Raw genomic sequence first — 24823 nt, forward strand, 5'->3', positions numbered from 1 at the left:
TTAGATGCGGCAATTGCGAGGCGATATGACAGGATTAGGTAGATGGGCTGAATGGCCTGACCTCCCTTATGTGCTTTGTGAAATCTAAGTAATTTGGAATGGGACGGGCTCCTCTTGCTTTAAAAAAAAGTGTATTTTGATGTATGTCACTCGTAACTGTGATGAGGGTGCCGTATATGTGACTGGGTTTTGTAGTTCTGACATTTCCCCAGTGTTGGCAGCTCTGGTCAGCCTGTGGCTTTAAAGGGCAAGTGTTGCTATGACGTCACCGAGCCCTGCGCATGCGGCGTGCCTCGGGCGCGGGGGCTGACGGGAGGTTCACTTCCAATATGGCTGAAGATCCCGGGGGAGTGTATTTTATTCACCGACTCTTTTTCTCTTTTCTCTTCGTCTTCCCTGTTGGTTTCGCAACATGGAAGAGCTCTCGATAGCGTGTTTCGGTCCCGTGTTGTCGTCGCAATGCCAAAGAAAGGGAACAGAAAACGGCTGAAACACCGGGGCAACATTTCTTCTGAAGCAGGTAAAAGAGCGAGAGAGAGAATTGAATCGGCGCGGCGGCGCAGCCCAACCTGCTACCCGGGCGGCCCGCCCATCGCCTCGCTCTGATTGGCCCGAGTTGTCCAATTCGTCTGATGATTGGCCGCTGGAGCTGTCAGCTCTGGAGCTGAGCCGTTATCAAGTTAGGTGGCGCTGGGTTCCTTTTTTGTCATAAACCCCAGGCCAGATTCCGTCCTCGTCCCGGAAGGCCTTTTTTTATTCGTTTGTGGGATGTGGGTGTTGCTGGCAAGGCCAGCATTTATTGCCTGTCCCTAATTGCCCTTGAGAAGGTGCTGGTGAGCTGCCTTCTTGAACCGCTGCAGTCCGTGTGGTGAAGGAACTCCCACAGTGCTGTTAGGCAGAGAGTTCCAGGATTTTGACCCAGCGATGATGAAGGAACCGAGATATACTTCTAAGTCAGGATGCTGTGTGACTTGGAGGGGAACTTGGAGGTGGTGGTGGTCCCATGCGCTTGTTGCCCTTGTCCTTCTAGGTGGTAGAGGTCGCAGGTTTGGGAGGTGCTGCCGAAGAAGCCTTGGCGAGTTGCAGCAATGCATTTTGTAGATGGTGTACACTGCAGCCACGGTACACTGGTGGTGGAGGGAGTGAATGTTTAAGGTGGTGGATGGGGTGCCAATCAAGCGGGCTGCTTTGTCCTGGATGGTGTTGAGCTTCTTGAGTGTTGTTGGAGCTGCACTCATGTCGCTTTCATTATGGACCCTGGAAACAGTCACATTCCATCCCAAAACACTGGTGTATTCTGGTCAATTGGGAGGGTTGAACAGTTGGACCAGTTTGAATGCACTCTGTGCCGAGAGATACTCTGAAGCGAAGTGTCTGATACCACCTGGTTGCAGTAATGTACAAATACATTACAGTAATTACAAATACAATGCGTTCCGCTTGAGGGGAGAGGCGCTGCTTCACCTTCAAAAGCAAAATACTGCAGATACTAGAAATCTAAAATAAAGACAGAAAACGTGGGACATACTCAGCAGGCCAGGCAGCATCTGTGGAGAGAGAAACAGAGTTAACGTTTCAGGTGTATGATCTTTCGTCAGAAGGTCTGAGAGGGTGGAAGGCAGGAGAGATTAAATGACAAAAGGAATGATGGTGCAAAGTAAGAAAGTGGTAATGGGACAAGAAAATAAACAAAAGGTGGGTCGAGAGGAGCTGAAAGTGACAAGCAGAATCATTAATAGCAACTGCTAGTTGAAAAAATGGGAGCAGTGGCTATGTCCTCATGCCTTCCTCCCTATCACAGACCTTTCCTTTTGTTTCCCCCCCCCCCCCCCCCCCTTTGCCTGCCTCTGTACTCGCTTACAACCTGTTCCATCTCTTAACTTTTTCCAGTTCTGATGAAAGGTCATTGACCTGAAACATTAACTCTGTTTCTCTCGCCACAGATGTTGCCTGATCATCTGAATATTTCCAGCTATTTCTGCTTTTGTTGCAGCTTCACCTTCCTTGCATTAAGCAACTTGAGCTCATCCAAAGCTCTGCTTATTGTATGCTAACTCGCACAAGTCCTGTTCATCCATCACCCCTATGCTCGCTGCTCTACATTGGCTCCTGGTGCCGCAACGCCTCAATTTTCAAATTCCTCTCTATCTCTGTAACCTCCTCCAGCCTGACAACCCTCTGAGATTTCTGCACTCTTCCAAATACGACCTCTTGAGCATCCCCAATTTTCATTGCTCCACCATTGGCGGCTGTGCCTTCAGCTGCCTGGTACCTAAGCTCTGGAATTCCCTTCCCTAAACCCCTCTACCTTTCCCCTGAGACGATCCTTAAAACCTACCTCTTTGACAAAGCTTTTGGTCACCTGGTTTAAAATCTCCTTATGTGGCTCGGTGTCAAATTTTGTCTGACAACACTCTTGTGAAGGGCCTTGGGACATTTTACCACGTTAAAGGCACTATATAAATGCAAGTTGTTCGGCACTTTGTTTATGGGTACTACACCCACCACCCTTTTTGTGCAGTTCGAAGGCGGAGCAGTGTTGCAATCATGGATGCTTGTTGATGAAAATGAATAACTTAATACACAAGAAAGATCAAAAAGTTGATGTTTATTTTACCAATCAGACTTTTGGCGTCAAGTTTCCTTATCGATTTCTGAACTTTGCGGTCCAACACCAGACCTAACTTTGTGCAGCTGTTTGTCTTGTGGTCTTGAATGACATTGATGGCATGTACTGTACTACTGCTGTGGTGTTTCCTGCAAGTCACCTGGGGAAGAGGAGGAGGAGAGCACTGCTGTACTCTCTCAAAGAAGTGCTTTATTTCCAAACTACAAAGGAGCACCCTTCTGCTGCATTAATGAGATATTTCTATTTCTCTCAAGCCATTCTTGTGCCCTCTTAACAGGATATTTGGATAAGCATAATTTAATAGGACAGAGTCAGCATGGTTTTACAAAGGGGAAGTCATGTTTGACAAATTTGCTCGAATTCTTTGAGGATGTAAAATACAGGGTGGATAAAGGGGAACCAGTGGATGTGGTGTATTTGGACTTCCAAAAGGCATTTGACAAGGTGCCACACAAAAGATTACTGCACAAGATAAAAAATCTCGGGATTGGGGGTAATATACTGGCATGGATGGAAGATTGGCTATCTAACAGAAAAGAGTTGGGATAAATGGTTCATTCTCGGGTTGGCAATCAGTAACTAGTGGTGTTCCGCAGGGGTCAGTGCTGGGACCCCAACTCTTTACAATCTATATTAACGATTTGGAGGAGGGGACCAAGTGCAATGTATCCAAGTTTGCCGATGATACAAAGATGGGAGGGAAAGCAGTGAGTGAGGAGGACGTAAAAAACCTGCAAAAGGACATAGACAGGCTAAGTGAGTGGGCAGAAATTTGGCAGATGGAATATAATGTTGGGAAGTGTGAGGTTATGCACTTTGGCAGAAAAAATCAAAGAGCAAGTTATTATCTAAATGGAAAGAAACTGCAAAGTGCTACAGTACAAAGGGATCTGGGGGTCCTGGTGCATGAAACACAGAAGGTTAGTATGCAGGTACAGCAGGTGATCAGGAAGGCCATTGGAATCTTGGCTTTTATTGCAAGGGGGATGGAGTATAAAAGCAGGGAAGTCTTGCTTCAGTTATACAGGGTACTGGTGAGGCCACACCTGGAATACTGCTTACAGTTTTGGTTTCCATATTTAAGAAAAGATATACTTGCTCTCGAGGCAGTTCAGAGAAGGTTCACTCGGTTGATTCCGGAGATGAGGGGGTTGACTTATGAGGAAAGGTTGAGTAGGTTGGGCCTCTACTCATTGGAATTCAGAAGAATGAGAGGCGATCTTATCGAAACATATAAGATTGTGAGGGGGCTTGATCGGGTGGATGCGGGGAGGATGTTTCCACTGATGGGTGAGACTAGAACTAGGGGGCATAATCTTAGAATAAGGGGCTGCCCTTTCAAACTGAGATGAGCAGAAACTTCTTCACTCAGAGGGTAGTAAATCTATGGAATTTGCTACCTCAGAGAGCTGTGGAAGCTGCGACATTAAATAAATTTAAAATGGAGATAGACAGTTTCCTAGCTGATAAGGGAATTAGGGGTTATGGAGAGCGGGCAGGGAAGTGGACGTGAGTCTAGGTTCGGATCAGCCATGATCCTATTGAATGGTGGAGCAGGCCCGAGGGGCCGTATGGCCTACTCCTGCTCCTACTTATGTTCTTTCTGCATGAAGTGTGAATTAGTGCCAAATGAACAACTTTTGTGCTGTGTGCCCGTACCTGCTAGGAATGAGGTTGAGCTTGTTTAATTTGATTTCATGTTGGAAGATTGCATCATCTAGGGATGCACTGAATTCATACCTGGACCCCAGAGATGAAAGGAAAATGTGTTATTCTATTGCACCCTGTCCTGTGACTATTGTATGTGTCAATAAATTTGGAGACCAGCTGCCAATTACACGCAAATCTAAATTTGCTTAGATTCCTGCCATTTAGCTTGTTGTACAAAGAGTACTGCTTTTTAGTTTAGTGTTGGCTGAGCACTGCAAAGCTAGTGTGACATGAAGCTTTCCAGTAACAGTGCCCTCTGCCCATATGATGTGGCAGAACAATTTTGTCGTAACATTTTCCTTATCTTCTGTCAGGCAAACATTAAATCATCCCAGATTGACTCCGCAATCTAAGTTGCCCGCTAATAATGTATATTATGTAAATTGAATTAGTTGTTGAGACACAGTCAAGGGGTCCTGATGTCCTAAAATATAAGAGCAAAGCTCAAGTTTCTGCAGTATTCCCTGTTCGAACACAATTCTTCTACATTCAGTGTATGAGTCATTTAAGTATTGGCATACAAGAGGCTTTTTGTTGTAATGGAGATTCAACTTCAAAAGTCAAATTAAGTGATTTGGTATTGGTGTAGACTTGCAGGATTCCAATTAATCTTCATAATAACATGCATCAGCCTCATTGCCAAATATCCACGTGTTTCTGATACCATTTTAACATAACTTGGCCTTTTATCTTGACTAAACACTTTAATATTAGTCATATTATTCTTTTTAGTAGAAGGAATGGTATATATTCAGTGGGTAGGCGATTTAAACACTGCTTGAATAGAGGGATAGCATTGTTCATATTTTTAACTTTAAAAAGAATCTGTTTATTAGTAGCTATTAAAAACATGAATGCTATGTCACAGAAAATGGTTTGGAGGAGCTGCATAATTAACGAGTGCTAAATTGTCAATGATCGACTGATTTAATAACTTCATCACAAATAATTCAGTTTCTTTTCCTGTTGTGTTTAATCCCACCAAACCAGTTGTTCTTAATAATGCCTTTGGTACTCTACCTGTTTCTGTCCATCTTTATGAAAGGAATACCAATGATCACATTATCTTTTCAGTTTGGCTCTTAGAGTTCCTCAACCTGGATTAGATGTAGGCATACTATTTATTCTCCTGAAAAGGGTAGAGGTGGGGCTGTAAATCCTATCTTGAACATGGCTATCCAAAGGATTGGATGGTTGAAAGAATTAGCATTGCCCTTTTTTTTGCTCGGGGAATTCAGTCCAGGCTCATTGGCTTGATGGTGCTTTCTGCTGAATGGAAAGGTCCTGTGTGAAATGAGTTTGGGAAAGTCTGTCCAATTCCGAGTGCTTGTATCAGGAAGAAGAACAACTAGTATGGTGTAGACTGTATGAAAGAACCAGATACGTTGAGATTTGAGAAAATGCAGTTTTTTTTTTTTAATTGCTCTTTCTTTGTACGTTAAAGATTGCTTTTGCTAAGTTTCCACACATTATGCTGTGTAGCAAACTCAGTTGAGAGCCTCCAATCACACTTACAAACTCACAACTGTATTGGCAACAAATAATGTTTGATTTCATTTGTTTTAATTTCACATCAGTTTACTACAGTTTAAATGTTTAACCTTTGTTTTTTCCAGTTACTGTGGCAGATTATGCCGATTCAGACCCAGCTATCGTGAAGACTGGCAGAGTAAAGAAAGCTGTAGCGAATGCAATTCAGAAAGAAGGTTGGTTTGTCTGAATAATTTCCAAAATACTGTAAGATTTTGTCCAGCTCTTAACTTCTCTTTTTGACCCATAGGTTTCCAACCAGACATTCTAGCACAAATGATTAAACTTTTATCTTGTTTGAATAACTTTATTGATGAAGTTTAAGTTGTAAAAACTGCAAGCAGATTAGCTGCGTGATTGTTAACCTAAAGCTTCTGTAGGTATGTGAAAAGGAAAAGACTGGCAAAGGTAAATGTAGGTCCTTTACAGTCAGACGGGAGAATTTATAATGGGGAAGGAGGAAATGGTAGAGAAATTAAATAAATACTTTTTCTGTCTTCACGGAGGAAGACACAAAAAACCTCCCAGAAATATGAGAAAACCAAGGGTGTGGCGAGAACGAGGAACTTAAAGAAATTATTAGTAAAAAAACAGTGCTAGCAAAATTAATGGGACTAAAAGTCAATAAGTCCCAAGGATCGGATGACCTACATCCTAGGGTTTTGAAAGAGGTGGCCATTGGGATAGTGGACGCATTGGTTGTCATCTTCCAAAATTCTATAGATTCTAGAACAGTTCCTGCAGATTGGAGGATAGCAAATGTAACCCCGCTATTTAAGAAAGGAGGGAAGAGAGAAAACAGGGAACTACAGACCTGTTAGCCTCTCATCAGTAGTTGGGAAAATGCTGGAATCTATTATAAAGGATGCAATAACTGGGCACTTAGAAACTAATAAGATTGGGCATAGTCAACATGGATTTATGAAAGGAAAATCCCATTTGACAAACCTAATTGGAGTTCTTTGAGAATGTAACTAGTGGAGTAGACAAAGGGGAACCAGTAGATGTGGTGTATTTTGATTTTCAGAAGGTCTTTGATAAGGTCCCACACAAGAGGTTGGTGAACAAAATTAGGGCTCATGAAATTGGGGGTAATATATTAGCATGGATTGAGAATTGGTTAACAGACAGAAAACAAAGAGTAGGGATAAATGGGTCTTTTTCAGGATGGCAGGCTGTTACTAGTGGGGTACCACAAGGATCGGTGCTTGGGCCCCAGCTGTTCACAATCTATATCAATGATTTGGATGAGGGGACTAAATGTAACATTTCCAAATTTGCTGATGATACAAAGCTAGGTGGCAGTGTCAGTTGTGAAGAGGCTTAAAGGGGACCTCGACAGGCTCAGTGAGTGGACGAGAATATGGCAGGTGGATAAATGTGAAGTTATCCACTTTGGTTAAAAAAACAGAAAAGCAGAGTATTTCCTAAATGGTGAAAGATTGGGGAATGCATATGCTCAAAGGGACCTGGGTGTCCTTGTTCATGTGTCACTGAAAGTGAATGTGCAGGTGCAGTAAGCCATTAGGAAGGCAAATGGTATGTTGGCCTTCATTACAAGAGGATTTGAGTACAGGAGTAATGAAGTCTTACTCCAATTTATATAGAGCCTTGGTGAGACCACACCTGGAGTACTGTGTACAATTTTGGTCTCCTTACTTAAGGAAGGATATACTTGCCATAGAGGGAGTGCAACGAAGGTTCAGGAGATTGATTCCAGGGATGGCGGGACTGTCGTATGAGAAGAGATTGAGAAAACTAGGCCAGTATTCTCTTGAATCCAGAAGAATGAGAGGGGATCTCATTGAAGCATGCAAAATTATTACAGGGCTTGATAGGGTGGATGCTGGGAGAATGTTTCCCTTGGCTGGGGAGTCTAGAACCAGGGGCCACAGCCTCAAGATAAAGGGTAGGCCATTCAGGACTGAGATGAGAAGAAATCTCTTCACACAGAGGGTGGTGAATCTTTGGAATTCTCTAGCCCAGAGGGCTGTGGAGGCTCGGTCATTGCAAAACAGAAGTCGATAGATTTCTGACTGGTAAGGGCATCAAGGGATATGGCGATGGGGCCGGTGAATGGAGTTGAGGCAGAAGATCAGCCATGATCTCATTGAATGGCGGAGCAGGCCCGAAGGGCCGAGTCCTGCTCCTATTTCTTATGTTCTTAACATTTATCCCTTTTATACACTTCATGTTTCAGGTTACTTGTGCAAAAAATGAACAATTGAACTAGTCCTATACCAGTATAGAGAGACCTTTTCTTTTTTTCCCCAAATTACTGAAATACCTGCTTATTATTTTAGTTTTCAATTCTATTGACGAATGCACACTAGGAATGTCACAACCTAGAAAGAAAGAACTTGCATTTATATAGCATCTTTTTCGACCTCTGAGCGCGCCAGAGTGCTTCACTGCCAATGAAGCATTTTTGAATTGTCGTCACCGTGGTAAATAAGGAAACAAGGCAGCCAATTTGCGCACAGCAAATTCCCACAAACAACGAGATAAATGACCTCCTCTGTTTTAATGATGTTGGTTGAGGGATAAATGTTGGCCAATGCATTGGGAGAACTCCCTGCTCCTCTTCGAATAGTGCCATGGGATCTTTCACATCCACCTGCGAGGGCAGCCAGGGCCTCGGTTTAATATCGCATCCAAAAGCCGACAACTCCAACAGTGCAGCACTCTCAGTACTGCGCTGAAGTGTCAGCCTAGATGGCGTGCTCAAGCCTCTGGATTGGGCTTGTACACATGACCTTCTGACTCAGGTGAGAGTGCTACAGCTGAGCCATTGCTGACTGATCTGTGTGGTTCCACTATTTGCTTAACATTATTTCAAATCTATTGTTGTCCTTGAGCTGATTGCACTTGTGTGTGGTTGTGTACAAAATTGCAGTTGTATACAGAATGGCGTGTGCCCTCCCTTCACTACTCCCGCTGCCTCAAGTGATATGGCTAAGACCAGGAACTCCTGGCGTGGGGCATCATGGGTGTGAGCAGTGCATTGGTGTAATAGTGTGCATCATTGTAGTTTTAGCAACTGTAGAATTTTTTTGTTGCATGTTGAACAGAGGGCGTCTCTGTGTGAGGAGGGCTCTTGGGAGGTTTGATGGCATAGGGCATAGCCTTAGCCTCTCTAACCCTATACCCAAGTGGTCTGCAATGCGTAGATTCAATTCTTCTATTGTCCATATGCAACCTGTAACCTAGTAATCCAAGTATGCATAATGGAAGGATTAAAGCAAACAAAGAGGACAAACCTCGTCTCCTAGATTGCAGCTGCGTGATGAAAGTGAACAGATTGTCTTGAGGGAAATGAGGTGGCATTTGAACGTGTGATCCAAGAGCAGAGAAGTATTCAATAAAATATTGCATGAATGTAAAGTTAGCGATCCTAAGAGGTAAATTATCCTTATCTGGATAATCTCACAAGCTTCTTGCCAGATATACGTCCTTCTAGTTTACTAAAACTTAACGAATACTCCTTCTGTAGATCCTAATCCAATGCCTCTTGGCTTCATCAATAATACTTTATTTAAAATAAGCTTGGATTTAAAACTGGTGCTATTCAATTGGAACATTTCAGATGTGGCGGGGGGGGGTGGGGAGGTAGGTGGTGTGTGGATTATGGCTGTTGTGCCTTACAGTAAAGTGTGAGTCTTAAATTTCCTTTGATAAGCAGTCTTTCATTATGAAGTAACAGTTGAAAGCTCCTGTCAGAGTCCAGCTTGTGGTTATTGCTTTGGATTCAGAGCTCATGGTACATGATGACCAAAAGGCCCTAAGGACTTATGAACCTTGATGCTGACTGTATTCTTGATTGCAAAAATGTTATTTTGATCTATTGTAAACCTCCTCATAAGTTCCTATATAGCAGTGGCTGAATGTTTTACCAGCTGTAACTTGTATGGAAGGGTTGGCTTATAAAGGAATCATTCAGGATTTTCTTTATACGTAGGGTTGGCTCAGTGGAGCTAAACCTGGCACTGATATCCATTTCCCCATGACTAAATTAACTTTTTTATAGTCTCTAGAATAAACAAAGATTGGAAAACAAATGTTAAACAAAAGTTTTATTTGCTGCAGTGGTACATAAAATCCAGCTGCTTTCTCACTAAAGTGAATATGTAAAATTTCTGTTAACTGAAAATATAATGCACAAATTTACAGGGTTTCTTCTCTAAATGTACTTTTTGCCTGTAGTTCTGGTAACTAATTATTGTAAAACATTGGAGATAGGATTTAGGTGCATAAAATCAGCCAATTCTGGAGGATTTATATAATTGATGAAATTGGTTGATTCCTACATATAATTAGGCTTATTTAAGCTAGTATCAAAATTCCTTGGGAGAATTGTACACCAACCAATGTCCTTTAATGACGTGTAATAGCCTTAATTCGTCATGCCACCACCGGCGACAGTCGCGTATCCACTGGAATTTTAACACCTCTGGTGTTGTATTTTCAAGAGGCTCTTTCCAGACTGAACCCAGGATAAGAGAGAGGAATATCTGGAATTGTATTGTGGGGTGCTTTTCACAGGATATAGCATGAAAATTTGGCATTCTGTCTTTACACATCACTGAAACCTTAGTGATCCCACTAGCTTTAACTGTCTCACTTGTACATTTATAAAACATTTCATACAATAGAATACAATTAGTTGTTGTAAACCCTTTGGAATTACAGGTCTGTAGAGTTTAATGATGAACAAACACTGATAATTTAGTGGTTTTATTTTAGTGAAGTTGCTGTGTGGTTTGGAAGCGTCTCAAGTCCCTGTAGCAGAAGAGGCTCTTTCCTCTGTTCCTGTGGATCATTTGGACTGTGACAGCAGTGATGAAGTAGATGTTGATGGCCACTCTAATGAGTTGAAGGCTTCTAGGAAAAAGAAAAGCAAAAGACAGCAAGGTAATCCACCCTTAATACTACAATAAAGCAATTGGAAATTTGCACAGGAACTCTTGATCTCGGGTTTTTCAGTCAAAGTTAACTTTTTTGCCTTTTTTTACTTGTTGTTTTGAGATTATACATTGCATGAGATTATACATTGCATGCATATAATGTATTGCTGTTCAAAATGAATTGTTAGCTTGACTGTCCAAAGCTGTCTGCTGCAGTATTCTGTACATTGCATGAATTGTATTTACTTTTGTACTTGGGGCTTCCTCCTATTGAGTCAACCTCCTTCCCTCTGGGGTTCTTGCAATACGCTTCGAGTAAGCACGAGGCAGTTGAGTATACGGAGCCGACTTTATTCACACAGCATAGGTGATCAGTCTATTTTCTCCTCTCTCTCTCACTACCTAACTAGCCCTAGAAACCCTCCTTGTATATCTTCAAAAGTACATTTCACAGATAAGCAGACCTTCGCACTTCTAACCCCTTCATGATTAACTACTTCCAGACTTCATAATTTAGCCACCTCCGGACCTTCCCAAGGACAGCTTGTTTACCCAAATTGTAACAGGCATCCATTCTGTACTATGGTTAATTGTTCCCTCTGCTTATATTTGTTACAGTAATAACTAAAGTTATACATTAATCACTTATGGTTGATGTTCGAGTCATGTATTTCCTTGTACAGACATTCCTTGCAGATGAGACACTTGGAGCAGAACATAATTAATTCCTCCTCGCTCACAGGCTGCTGCCTACATTGCCATCTCTCCTCATGTATCGAGGCAGCTTGTTGTCCCATCGACCAGTTATGGTTTATACAGTTGATTATTAACTCTTAATTCTCCAACACCTCCAAATCCCAGCTGTTAAACAAAGGCTGACAGTATAATTGAGGATTCTTGGAATTGGGAGGATATGGATGATGCAATCACACAAGTAGAGCTTGTGCATTTAATGCAAGTATAGGATCCCAGTGTTGCATCACTGGAAATTCTCAAATGCTTTAATCTATATCTTGTAATACTGTGGTGTTTTTTCCCCTTTCCCAATAGAGAATACAGAGGACTGTGGGGAACAGTACCCTATAGATATTTGGTTGTTTCTGTCATCCTACATACGACCTGAGGATATTGTCAAGTTTGCTCTAATTTGTAAAAGTGCCTGGACTGTTACCTGTACTGCTGCTTTTTGGACCAGATTATACAGGAGGTGAGGTTCTTTCATTACTTTTTAATTCTGTAAATTATTGCTAGCTGTAGAAACTGATTCTGAAGTTACTAACATTTTCTCAAGGTTTATAGGGGCAGTAAAGGACATGAGGATTTGCTTTTTATAAATGGAATTTACACACCATTTCTGAACAGCAAACATGCCCATTCAGCAAAAGACTCACGAGAAAAAAATGAAGTGAAACTTTCAAGTGCAGTTGCAAATTGTCTGCTTCAGTTCATGTTTGCACATCAAGTATTTGAGAGTTTCAGCTTGGAATCATGCATGCAGCCACAGTGAACATTGCAGTGACACCCAGTTCTGCTTCTCCACCACTTCACTAGACATAAGAATTAGGAGCAGGAGTAGGCCATTCGACCCTTCGAGCCTGCTCCACCATTCAATTAGATCATGGCTGATCTTTGACCTCACCTCCACTTTCCCGCCCAATCCCCATATCCCTTGATTCCCTTAGAGTCCAAAATTCTATCTACAGGAAACTTTGTGTTATCCGGAGACTAACTGTCCGGAATGCTCGAGCCACTGGCAAAAATCAGGAGCCGTTTCGTTAGGTTTTTTTCCTTTTCGTTGCTTTTTTCTCTCAACAGTCAAGTTCTGCAAGGTCTCGCTGAAGTTGTTGCTAAGCTACAGAGACGCTTGGACTGTTTAGAAGCTGTTGCTTAGCAACAGCTTCTATTGCCAGATATGGAGCTCAAAATCTCCGTATGTTTCAACATTAGCGCTGGTTTGTCTGGCAGTTTTGAAGGAACGGCAACAGCTCAGTCCCGTCGGTGCCGGATAGCACAGAGTTTCCTGTATCTCAGCCTTGAATGTAATCAACGACTCTGCATCCACAGCCCTTTGGGATAGAGAATTCCAAAGATTCACCACCTTCTAAGTGAAGAAATTCCTCCTCTCAGTCTTAAATGGCTAACTCCTTATCCTGAGACTATGTCCCCTAGTCCTAGACTCTCCAGCTAGGGGAAACAACCTCTCAGCATCTACCCTGTAAATGCCCCTCAGAAAACCCCTCATTTTTCTAAACTCCAGAGGGGATAGGCCCAATCTACTCAATCTCTCATGGGGCAATCCTCTCATCCCCACGACCACCTCCTTTGCTTCCAGGCTGACTGTCAGATATTGAGTTGTTGATGAGCCAAAATTTCTTTGAATTGCATATTGACAAGACTGAAGCTATTGTCTTCATCCCCCACCGAAAACTCTGTGCTCCCTTGACACCAGCTCCATCCCTTTCATGGTTGCACACTCGAGTTGAACCAATGTGTGAAACCGCAGCTCTGGTTGCTTCGATCCAAAGTTGCGTTTCAAATCCTGCATCCTATTCATCACCAAAACTGTTTAGTACCACCTTCACAACTTTGCCTGTGTCCAGCCCTTCCTCACCCACTGTTGCCAAAACCCCTTTGTCACGTCTCGATTCAATATCTCCGATGCCTTGCTTGCCGCCACCACTCCCTACAAATTCCAACTCATTCAAAATCCCACCATCTGCATCCTGTTGAGTACTAGCTGCCACATGACTGACGCTCCTGTCCTTGCTAACCTACACTGGCTCTCTGTTCCTCAAACACCCAAAATTTTAAATCTCTCTATGATCTCATCCCACCCTACCTCTGCAGCCGCCTTCAGCCTTGCATGCCAGTTCTTTGGACTTCAGTGTATCGCCAATGCCTTTCTCCTCCACATTCAGTGGCAGAACCTTCAACTGTCTTAGCTCCACTCTATGGAACTCGTTCCCTAAACTCCTGTACCTCTCTACTTCTCTCTCCGTCTTTAAAAGCATTCAGAAAATCTGTATCTTCGACCAAGCCTTCGACCACCTTTCAACTGTCCCACAAAAGCTCAGTATCTGTTCTTTTCCTTTGTGGAATTTTGTCTTTTTACAATCCTTTTTAGAATTTTTTTTAACAATATAATTTTTTTTTTTACAATAAATGCAATGTCTGTTGAGCTGAATAAAACTGCCTAATTGGACACTTGCACCATCTAACAGAGGCACAACCACACACACTGAGGGTGCAGAAGAGGAGAGACATCAGGGCCAGTTCCATGATTATGAAGCAGAGGGTACATAACCGATGCCAAAAAGAACCTCCATGATTCAATTGGGTCATCATGAAGCCTCACTCCCTTTTACCAAGGACAGCAAATGTAATTTCCTGTTCCTTGTGAGACTTGCATTTCTGTTACATGGAATCCCTTTTGTTGCTCCTCTCTGTGCCCTCTGAGGCAATAATATCCTAATGTTTAGTTGACCAGAACTGAACATAGTTCTGCAAGGTAGGAAATACTCTGCTGCAAATTGAGACAAAGCTTGTTTTGTGCTATTAGGATAATTCCTATCTTGTATATATTTAACTATCAGGGTGAAGTAATCAAATTATGAATATTTGGTAATGTACATCTTTTGATGTGCAAGCAAACTGGTCTATTCTGTGCCAGATTGCTCTGATCTTCTCAGAGCAGTGATTGTGTTGTGTGCTTGCGGCTTTGAACTTCATTATAAACCTAGCACTCCAAATGTACTTGTATTCTGTACTGATTACAGGAAACTTTGAGTTATCCGGAGGCGAACCGTCCGGCAAGCTTGAGCCACCGGCAAAAATCAGGAGCCGTTTTTTATTCTTTTCATTTCTCTTCTTTGCTTTTTTTGAACAGTCAAGCTCCGCAACGTCTGTAGCTAAGCAACAGCTTCAGCTAGAGACACTACAGAGACGCTTGCCGACTGTTTAGAGGCTGTTGCTAAGCAACAGGGTTTGTTGATTCATATGTTTCAACATTAGCTCTGGAGTGTATGGCAGTTTTGAAGGAATGGCAGCAGCTCGGTCCCGTCGGTGCCGGGTAACACAAAGTTTCCTGTACTTGCAGTACGATCTAGTGAAATTGACTGAGACTCCAAAACTGAATGTGTTCACCCAGCTCAGACCAGGTTTAAACCGTCTACGGTGCTCATTAGTATTTCCAAGTTCCACAGCTCCCACTGAGGGTAGTAGCTTTTTCTTGCATTTTGCCCACTTGAAGCCAGTGCTCCTTATAAAATGAGGTAAGCAAACTAACCTGGGCATTTTTTTAATGTAGTGGGCCAAAAATTTAAGCCTTTGTCTGCCAGAAGGAGATGCAAAGATTTTCAATTAGTTGTCAGTAGTGAGGGCAATTAAACCTATTCCTCAGCATTAACTATTAATTCGATTACTTCTAATTTTACACTATTATCCCTTTAAACATCAACTAGACATTGACTGGTAGATTGTGTCTGGTAGTCACTCGTTTCTGCCACCAATTGAATTCAGTTTGACTCACGAGCTCATTTGCCTGTTGGATAACCAACAATTGAATTTGGAATCTTCCCTACATGTGCAGAGGGTAATGGACATGTGCTTTCATTACTGATTATACCTTTTTAAAAAAAAAACCAGATGTTTCCTTAAATCTCTCTTATACATCGAAGTCTTGTTTCTGACAATTTTTAGCATGGGAGTGAATAAATCATTGGCATTTGAGAGTTGAGTGTGATAGTTAAAAGTAAATAGTCAGTTTTCGTTTACATCTAATTAGAACGTGAGCAGGAGTTTGCTTGGTGCAATTCTTGGATAGTTAGTTTTAGTTTGGTCTCTGGTTATAAAAATATGGGCCCAGAAATTCGGGTCGGCGGCTTCCCCGACCTGCACTTACCTAGCGCGCCTGCCGTTGTGCTGTGGGCCCGCGTGGGATTCCGATCCTGGGCATCCTCCAGCTGCCAGCGTGTATCCCAGGGGCGCAGTTAGTTAGAAGCGTCCCCTGGGATCACGTGGGCCATGGAGAGCCAATCGTAGCAGGGAATCTCCATTCATAAATGTGACAGGAAGACCTGTCAAGTCTATGAATAGAGATTGGCCCCAAAACCTAACTAAAACTTCAAATAATTTTTTTTTTAAATCACATTTGAAAAAATTAATTAGTTTTTAACGGGGCTAAAAATAAACTTACTTTTCTTTAAAGTATATTTAAAAATAATAAACCTGTGGGGGAAAAAATGTTTTCATTTTACTTAATTCACCACTTGCCTTGTTAAAAGCAGGCCTTGTGCCTGCTTTTTAAACGCACAGCTGCTAGAGACTTACCCTCCCGGAGAAATTTGTAAAAAAAAAACGGAAGTTCCAGGCGTATGCGCTGCTTCTCCGGCGCACGCGGTTGACCTGTGAACCCCTTCAAGAGAATGGAAGTTCGGGTTTCCAGTGCATGCACGAAACCGGCACTTTCGTTGGCCCTGTGCGTGAGTACACAGCGCGTACTCACCCGTGGGGACCCGAATTTCTGGCCCCATATGGTTAAATGCTACTTTAGTCATCTTAAACTATTAACCTGTACAGTAACTGGATTGTACAGTGAAACCGATAAATTACTGACACCTTGGGGACTGGGATCAGTCTTTTTTGCAGGAACCCTTATTTTCTAAATGGTCATTGTATGTACTTTTTTTAAAAAAGCAGTAGAATGGGAAGTGCTTTACCCAGCATCCATAGCGGCAGTGAAACTGCTCTATCTCTGGGATAGAGCCTTACAAGCATTCAATCCCAGAGAGAGCGAGTGATTTTTCTGCTACTATGTATGCTGGGTAAAGGGATCCCCATTCCACAAAAGCCATTTCTTTCACGAAACCTGCTGCCACCTTGCGCGGACCTGCATTCCTCGTGTTTTAAGTTGTAAAAGGGTTTGGTACGTTGAATGCTGTCCGCAGTTCGGAATTTGCGAGTGTCCATGGTTTCATAGTGCCTGCTGTATATTTTTTACCATGCGAGTTATTTGGGTCTCTGTGTCCATTTTTTGCAGCTGCCCATCTTTTTGGAGTGTTCGTTTATACAGGTTTCACTGTATATGTACATCAAGAATCTGGACTATATTTTTAATGTGCAAGTTAATCTTGAAGTCCTGTTTGCTGTGCTTTTCATTTAACTGATCCATAAATCTGCTTCATATATAGGTACTATTGTTCAGATGTGTACTTGCCTGTACGTTTGCAACGTGATGTCATAGGAAAGTTGAGTTCGCTGCGTGCCTGTGTGATTCGTTCTTTGTACCACATGTACGAGCCATTTCGTTCTCGTCTATCTGAAAAACCTACAATTCCTGAGTCTACTCCAAACACATTGCAGAACTGTAGTGTAAGTGGAAATTTAATCCTCTGATATTTGCCATTGTTTGAAACAGTGAATTCTGATTAAATAAGTTAGAAATCTTTTTAATTGTGATAAACAACCTCTAGTTTGCTCCTGATCGGATTAGCATTACACTAAAATAATGTGAAGTGCAGATTTCTCACTTTTCATGTCTGTAGTTACAGCTCTTGTCTGGGTGCTAAACCTTTCCGGAGCTACACTTATGGAGGTATCTGCATTATTACCTGTATTTATACATGGATTATTGTTTTGTGGGGGAATAAAAAAACATTTTATTTTTGCACCTTGTCTGTGACCTGTTTCAGATGGAAGTGTGTCTGCAGAGCTGCACTGCGTCTCTTCAGTGCCGCTCCATAGATGACAGTTTTGCAGATGTGCATGAGTGGGACAAATGGCTATCTTTTTCTCTGCTTCTTACAACAAAGTACCTGAAGTTAGGAGTTCATGGCTCATTGCAGGTGCAAACCCTCACCCTGCCAATCTGGAGTTTGGTGTGGCCTAAAATGGCACTCTTTTTTGTTTGTGGAAACTTCTAACACACTAGAAAAGTTACTAATGCATTAAAATGGAATGTGGTAATTAAAAAATATATATAATGGTTCCAACTACAAAACAATTCTTACGGAGTGGGTTATAGATTGAGCTGTATACCTGCCCCTATGCTAAGCTTAAGAATCTAGTGTACATGAAGCACTTTGAGAGATACATTTAAAACTTTCACTGGACCATGCTTCTGCAAATGCAGTTAGCACTGAGCTTTGATTATTCTAATGAATTAGCTGTTTTGAAACATGCCTTTTTAAATTACACCTACTTCCTATATCTTGCATTCACAGAACGACGCATGGATATTTCTGTTTATAGCTGAAGGTTTGTTGAAACTTAATTAAAATGTGCTGAAGTGGGTTTGTTTTAATGCAACCTTTTGGATTTTTGGTGCAGGGCTAATCCTTAGTAAAGGGGGTAAAATTAAATGATGCAAGTGCTTAACTGACGTGTGCTTGTACTGACTGGTTACGACAATTTGCTTGCTAGTTCAAAAAACCTGTCCACGGAAATGTGCGAATATATTTTTAAGCCCAATGTATCTTTTTAATGGTTTTAATTACAATGTGTTTAATAGATTTTGGTAACTAAAAACATTTTGTCATGTTTGCACATTACCAAGCCGTTATTGAAGCTGTAATTTCTCATTATTTGCCTTTCCTCTTTGCTGTGAAATTGGGACAGAACGAGCTTTGTGTGTGTGTGTATAACTAAGATGTGAAGCTGAACAGTTCACCATTAAGCACAATCGTATGTTCTGTTTCTAGTGCTTGCTCTACTGGTGCAAGAAAGGAAGTGGAAATCGATCAGACCAACGATGGGAGTTCAACTACAAATTCAAAAAGCAGGTGTGCAGTTGAAGTTTTAAGTTTGTAATTGGTGCTTTGTTTTAAAGACGGTGTCATTTCATTTTTTGTTTTTTTATTTTAGCAATAATATAAGTGCTTATTTCAATATCTGTGTAAAATATTAGACTATTTTGAAGCTGCGCTCCCACTTTCCTCCACCCTCAAATGAATTCAAAATCTGAATCTGTGTGTGGTTTAGTCCCACTGAGTGGTAAGTTTACAGTTCTGTTCCTAATTGCAGCAAAGTTGCTGTTAGGAAGTGCCAAGCAAAGTCCAACTTGCTCCCTATGGAGAACCAGTTTGCTTCTGTTCGGCTCTTGTTGATTGCAACATATTTGTAGTTAAACTAACTATAACCAGAGAAAATCTGGAGAAGTAAATGCACATTTTAGGGGCAGGTGAGCTGGTCAATGGGGATGGGAAGAGCCAAAGTTGAATCACGAAAGTAAGAGTTGCAGGCCAAACAGAAGTTCGCCAAAGCAGGAAAGGTCCCCCACCTGGTTCTCTCGCTTAACTTTCTAGCTTCTGTTCTCATTCTCGCTTTGGTAGACTGTCCTCATGTATACACCCTGAACTTTTTTTTGTTAACTCCAAATAGACATCTTGGGGGAAAAATTGGGTGAATAGCGCCACCTGTTAGCGCCTAAAGAGGCAGTCAGTGGCTGTAGCGCCACTGGCTGCGCCTCCCGTGATATTCAGCAGGGGCGCTAATGGTGGCGTTAGCCTTTTGCGCTGCGCCGCCACCGATGACGTCATCGGTGTGCGCAGCGCCTCGATCGCGATATTTGGTAGCGAACGCCGCTGTAGCGCCGTTCGCTACCCGCCCCCGGTTCACGGGGCCTTGCTGCGCCGGCAGAGGCGCAAGTTAAGGTGGAGGTGCGGGGCGGCCGCTTTTTCGGCGGCTGCCTGCCAGCACCTCCGTCCCTGGCCTCCTGGTCCCCCCCCCCCCCCCCACGCGGCATTGCCGGCTGTTTCCCGAGAGCCCGGCACCACTTCTTGGTGCCGGGCTCTCTTGCTGGCACTCGCGATCGGGGCTTGCGCTGTTGCAGGTCCCTCCCCCTTAACAGTGGGAGGAAGGCCTGCAGTACCACAGCGCGCCGTAGCGCTGCGAAATTCACTTTCAGCGCCCTAAGAGGGACGCGGAGCACCTCGAGCCGTGCCCCGTCTCCCTCTAGGGGCACTTCAACTGAATTTGCGGCGATCGCAGCGCAAATTCCAGCGCCCAGGTGAACTTGGCGCCTCGGGCCAATTTCTAGGCCCTTAAGTCTTTTATCCAGCTGTCCAATGGCTCAACAAGTTCAGGCAGTGAGCAGCTGAGCCCTATAGACTAAGAAGGTCCCAGGTTTGATTTGCCCAGTCATGAGTTAGCCAATCTTAGCTGGGGTAACGGAAGGGTGCTACGGTTGGCCTCGGCACCCCTGGACTAGGAGGCAAAAATTGGTCCGGAATCTCATTTCTGATCACTATCCAGCAACCCCTACTAGAAGGCACACGTGAAGTTGTTGATTGAGGACAAGATTGGACTCTGCTATAATACTCTCCCATAACTAAATAGCCTGTAAATGTTCATTGTTAAGGCTCACATGAATAATGGACACTTGGGCAAGTTACTGGAGGGTGAGTTGTACCTGTGGATTTCTAATGCAGCAAGGTGTTCACACCTTCAGGAGCAGCAAAGAGAAATTTGGCAGAAAATTAAATATTTAATCACCAGTAAGCTTTATAAGAGCAATAGCCTAATTCCTAGTTAAATTCTTGTCTTGGAGAAGTTTTGCTTTATGTTCCAAGAATTGCTGTCAGACCTTTGTTTGCCGAATCATAGAAAGTTACAGCACGGAAGGAGGCCATTTCGGCCCATCGTGTCCGCGCCGGCCAACAAAGAGCTATCCAGCCTAATCCCACTTCCCAGCTCTTGGTCCGTAGCCCTGCAGGTTACAGCATCCCAAGTGCACATCCAAGTACTTTTTAAATGTGGTTAGGGTTTCTGCCTCTACCACCCTTTCAGGCAGTGAGTTCCAGACCCCCATAACCCTCCTGGGTGAAGAAATTTCCCCTCAAATCCCCTCTAAACCTTCCACCAATTGCTTTAAATCTGTGCCCCCTGGTTTTTGACCCCTCTGCTAAGGGAAATAGGTCCTTCCTCTCCACTTTATCTATGCCCCTCATAATTTTATACACCTCAATAAGGTCTCCCCTCAGCCTCCTCTGTTCCAAGGCAAACAGACCCAGTCTTTCCTTGTAGCTAAGATTCTCTACTTCCGGCAACACCCTTGTAAATCTCCTCTGTAACCTCTCTAGTGCAATCTCATCTTTCCTGTAATGTGGTGACCAGAACTGCACGCAGTACTCTAGCTGAGGCCTAACTCAGTGTTTTATACAGTTGAAGCATAACCCCCCTGCTCTTGTATTCTATGCCATGGCTAATAAAGGCAAGCATTCTGTCTGCTGCCTTAACCACCTCATCTACCTGGCCTGCTACCTTCAGGGATCTGTGGATGTGCACTCCAAGGTCCCTTTGTTCCTCTACACTACTTGGTGTCCTACCATTTTAATGTGTATTCCCTTTCCTTGTTGGCCCTCCCCAAATGCATTACCTCACACTTCTCTGGATTAAATTCCATTTGCCACTGTTCTGGCCACCTGACCAATTTATTGATCTCTTCCTGCAGTCTACAGTTTCCTTCTTCAGTATCAACCATACAACCGATTTTAGTATCATCTGCAAACTTCTTAATCATACCCCTTATATTCAAGTCAAGATCGTTGATATATACCACAAAAAGCAAGGGACCTGGTACTGAGCCCAGTGGAACCCCACTGGAAGCGGCCTTCCAGTCACAAAAACACCCTTCAACCATTACCCTCTGCTTCCTGTCTCCGAGCCAGTTTTCCAACTTGACACTTTGCCCTGGATCCCATGGGCTTTTAACTTGTGATCAGTCTGCCATGTGGAACCTTGTCAAAAGCCTTGCTGAAGTCCATATACACTACATCAAACGCACTACCCTCATCTACCCTCCTTGTTACCTCCTCAAAAAATTCAGTCAAGTTTGTCAGACACGACCTTCCCTTAACAAATCCGTGCTGACTATCCTTGATTAATCCGTGTCTTTCTGAATGAAGATTTATCCTATCCTTCAGAATTCTTTCCAATAATTTTCCCACCACCGAGGTTAGGCTGACTGGCCTGTAATTACTCGGTCTATCCTTTTCTCCCTTTTTAAACAAGGGTACTACATTAGCAGTCCTCCGGCACCACACCTTAAGCCAGAGAGGATTGAAAAATGATGGTCAGGGCCTCTGCTATTTCCTCTTTTGCTTCGCTTAACAGCCTGGGATACATTTCATCTGGGCCTGGGGATTTATCCACTTTTAAAGCTGCTAAACCCCTTAATACTTCCTCCCTCACTATGTTTATTTCATCTAATATTTCACACTCCCCCCTGATAGCAATGTCTGCTTCGCCCCTCTCCTTTGTGAAAACAGACGCGAAGTATTCATTAAGAACCCTACCAACGTCTCCTGCCTCCACACACAGATTACCCTCATGATCTCTAATAGGCCCTACCCTTTCTTTAGTTATCCTCTTACTCTTAATATATTTATAAAACATCTTTGGGTTTTACTTGCCAAGAATATTTCATGCTCTCTCTTTGCTTTCCTAATATCCTTTTTAATTGCACCCTTGCACTTTCTGTATTCCTCTATAAAGATTCTGGAGTATTTAGCCCTCAGTATCTGTCATACGCCTCCCTTTTTTTCTTTATCCTACCATGTATGTCTCTAGACATCCAGGGGCCTCTAGATTTGTTAGTCCCACCTTTTTCTTTTAAGGCACATATTTGGTCTGAACCCTCCGGATCTCCTCCTTGAAAGCCTCCCACTGCTCTGACACTGATTTACCTTCAAGTAGCTGTTTCCAGTCCACTAGGCTAAATCCCCTCTGAGCTTAGTAAAATTTGCGTTTCCCCAATTTAGAATTTTTATTCCTGGTCTATCCTTGTCCTTTTCCATAACTACCTTAAACCTAACAGAATTATGGTCACTAGTACCAAAATGCTCCCCCACTGATACGCCTTCTACCTGCCCAGCTTCATTCCCTAAAACTAAGTCCAGAACCACCCCCTCCTTTGGGCTTGCTACAAACTGGCTAAAAAAGTTCTCCTGGTTGCATCTTAGGAATTCTGCACCCTCTATACCCTTCACACTAATTTTATCCCAGTTAATATTGGGATAGTTGAAATCCCCTACTATTACTGCCCTATAGTTTTTGCACTTCTCAGAAATTTGTCTACATATTTGTTCTTCTATTTCCTCCTCACTGTTTGGGGGTCTGTAGTACACTCCCAGCAGTGTGAGCGCCCCTTTTTTGTTTTTCAATTCGACCCATATGACCTTGTTTGATGATCCCTCCAACATATCATCCCTCCTCACAGCTGTAATAGTTTATTTAATCAATACCACGACCCCCCCCCTCCTTTTTTACCTCCCTCAATCTCCCGTCTGAAAATCCTGTAACCAGGAATGTTGAGCTACCATACCTGCCCCTCTTTCAGCCACGTCTCTGTAATAGCTATAATATCATAGTCCCAAGTATCTACCTGTGCCCTCAGCTCATCTGCCTTGTTCGCTATACTCCTTGCATTATTGTATTACAATAGATGAGTCAGGGTTTGCAGTTTGTTTTAAATTGCTCAGTGTATGTATATGTCACAATTTGTATCCTTCAGTCTCCCAAGTTGAAGAATGGCTGTCGAAATGGACTTCAGTTTCCCAGACAGTATGAACAGGTACACAAGAACCCTGACCAAGACTGCTACTTGTTACAGATCACCACTCTCAATTTCATCTTCACGCCTGTGGTTATGGGCATGACTCTAGCATTGGTAAGAGCAAATCTGAATGTTCCAAAGATGGATTCCAATAGTGTACATGATCTAAGAGTGTTTCATATTGAGACTTGGTTTTGTTTTCCTCCCTCTGTCTCCTGTTAAATTAGCCAGTGAAGAAAATTAATCAAGAAATGAAAAAATGGAAGGAAGATTTTTTCACTGGCCACAAATTCAGGGATGGCTTGGGGAAGGGAAATAAAGTCACGGGGAAAAATGACCCTTTTTTCAAGTAAGCTTGTCCTTTTTAATCATCTAGTCCAAGTCTTTGTAGCTCAAGTGCTATTTAAGATGTTGATCTATGTTTTCTCAGAGTTATGGGATAACTGGGACAATTTTCAAATTCCTGTAGTTCACTTGATAGTAAAAGAGCAGATCGTACACATGGAGTTGAAAATTATTGGCTTATTCTAATCGTTAAAGGTTTTGCCTGCTGTGACTTTTTTTTCATAGGTTATGAGTTCTCGCTTTGCACTGCATTTCTGCGCTCAATCAAAATGGATTCTGCAACTGCATACTGGGAGATTGCTTCTATTCTTTCAACTGTGTCTGCACAAGGGTCATAAAAACATATTTAATTGCTAATGGAGATGTTCGGGAAACTAGTCACCAAGCACACCCAAATGCTAGAAACAATTAATGTGCGTCACTAAGCTCTTAATCAAGCAACATATGTAATCGGGTTAGCCCTAGAATCGACAGTACAGAATGTATCCTGTGCACTCTTGTGAATGTGTTATGGGACTTGCTGTTCATTGTTTGAAGAAAATACCCCCGTCTCCCACATTGGCTTCTTAAAGGTGTGACTGTATTTCAGAGTTTCATGGATATAAGAATTGGACACTAGGTGCTCCAGTTAGTTATGCTTTGATCTAGTTGCAACAGATGCAGAAGCAAGCTCTGTAGTTAGAAATGCCAGCATCATTTTTGAGAGAATCTAACTGGTTGGGATCAGATGGCTATAAAAGCAAATCAATGGAGCTCAATTGACTGGTTTATCTGCTTAACCCTTTCATGAAGTGGCTCAAAGCTGCTGTTTTGTTTAAACTGACTTAAACTATTGGCTATTAGTTTCTGTAAAATGATTATTTGTGAATAAACCTATTTGGTAATGTAGTCTGCTGTGCCTGATGGTGATCTTCTTTTGAAGTGATATGGGCATAGTGGAAACTCTCCATGAAATCCGAGATAAATAGGTTTGTTATTTTGCCCAGGGCATGCTATCCCAGATTATTTGTGCTTACTTCAGGTCACAGGCTTCTATAGGAGCTGACTTTTGTGTTGGTCATGAGGAAAAGTATCTGTGGAAGCCCAAATCTCAACACTTGATTTTTGTTTTGGAGGAGTAATTGGGTTGCTTCTGAAATTATTTTACACCTAAAC

General features: G+C 42.6%; 1 protein-coding gene across 2 annotated transcripts in view; it reads left to right on the forward strand.

The window, feature by feature from the left end:
- The first annotated feature begins 273 nt into the window (after positions 1-273).
- tmem183a (transmembrane protein 183A) overlaps positions 274-24823 on the forward strand; it is a 29158-nt gene continuing 4608 nt past the window's right edge. The window contains exons 1-8 of one of the 2 annotated variants that reach the window (XM_086011460.1): positions 274-520; positions 5956-6045; positions 10613-10780; positions 11824-11980; positions 16962-17142; positions 18471-18551; positions 23282-23437; positions 23551-23672. In XM_086011460.1, coding sequence (XP_085867586.1) covers positions 460-520; positions 5956-6045; positions 10613-10780; positions 11824-11980; positions 16962-17142; positions 18471-18551; positions 23282-23437; positions 23551-23672 — 1016 coding nt within the window. In that variant the 5' untranslated portion in view covers positions 274-459. The remainder of the gene's footprint in view (positions 521-5955; positions 6046-10612; positions 10781-11823; positions 11981-16961; positions 17143-18470; positions 18552-23281; positions 23438-23550; positions 23673-24823) is intronic. The other variant, XM_086011459.1, reaches the window with a different exon arrangement.

Source organism: Somniosus microcephalus, chromosome 18 (genome assembly GCF_052327205.1).
Source record: "Somniosus microcephalus isolate GS21.2 chromosome 18, FLI_Smic_1.0, whole genome shotgun sequence".
Taxonomy (NCBI): Eukaryota; Metazoa; Chordata; class Chondrichthyes; order Squaliformes; family Somniosidae; genus Somniosus; species Somniosus microcephalus.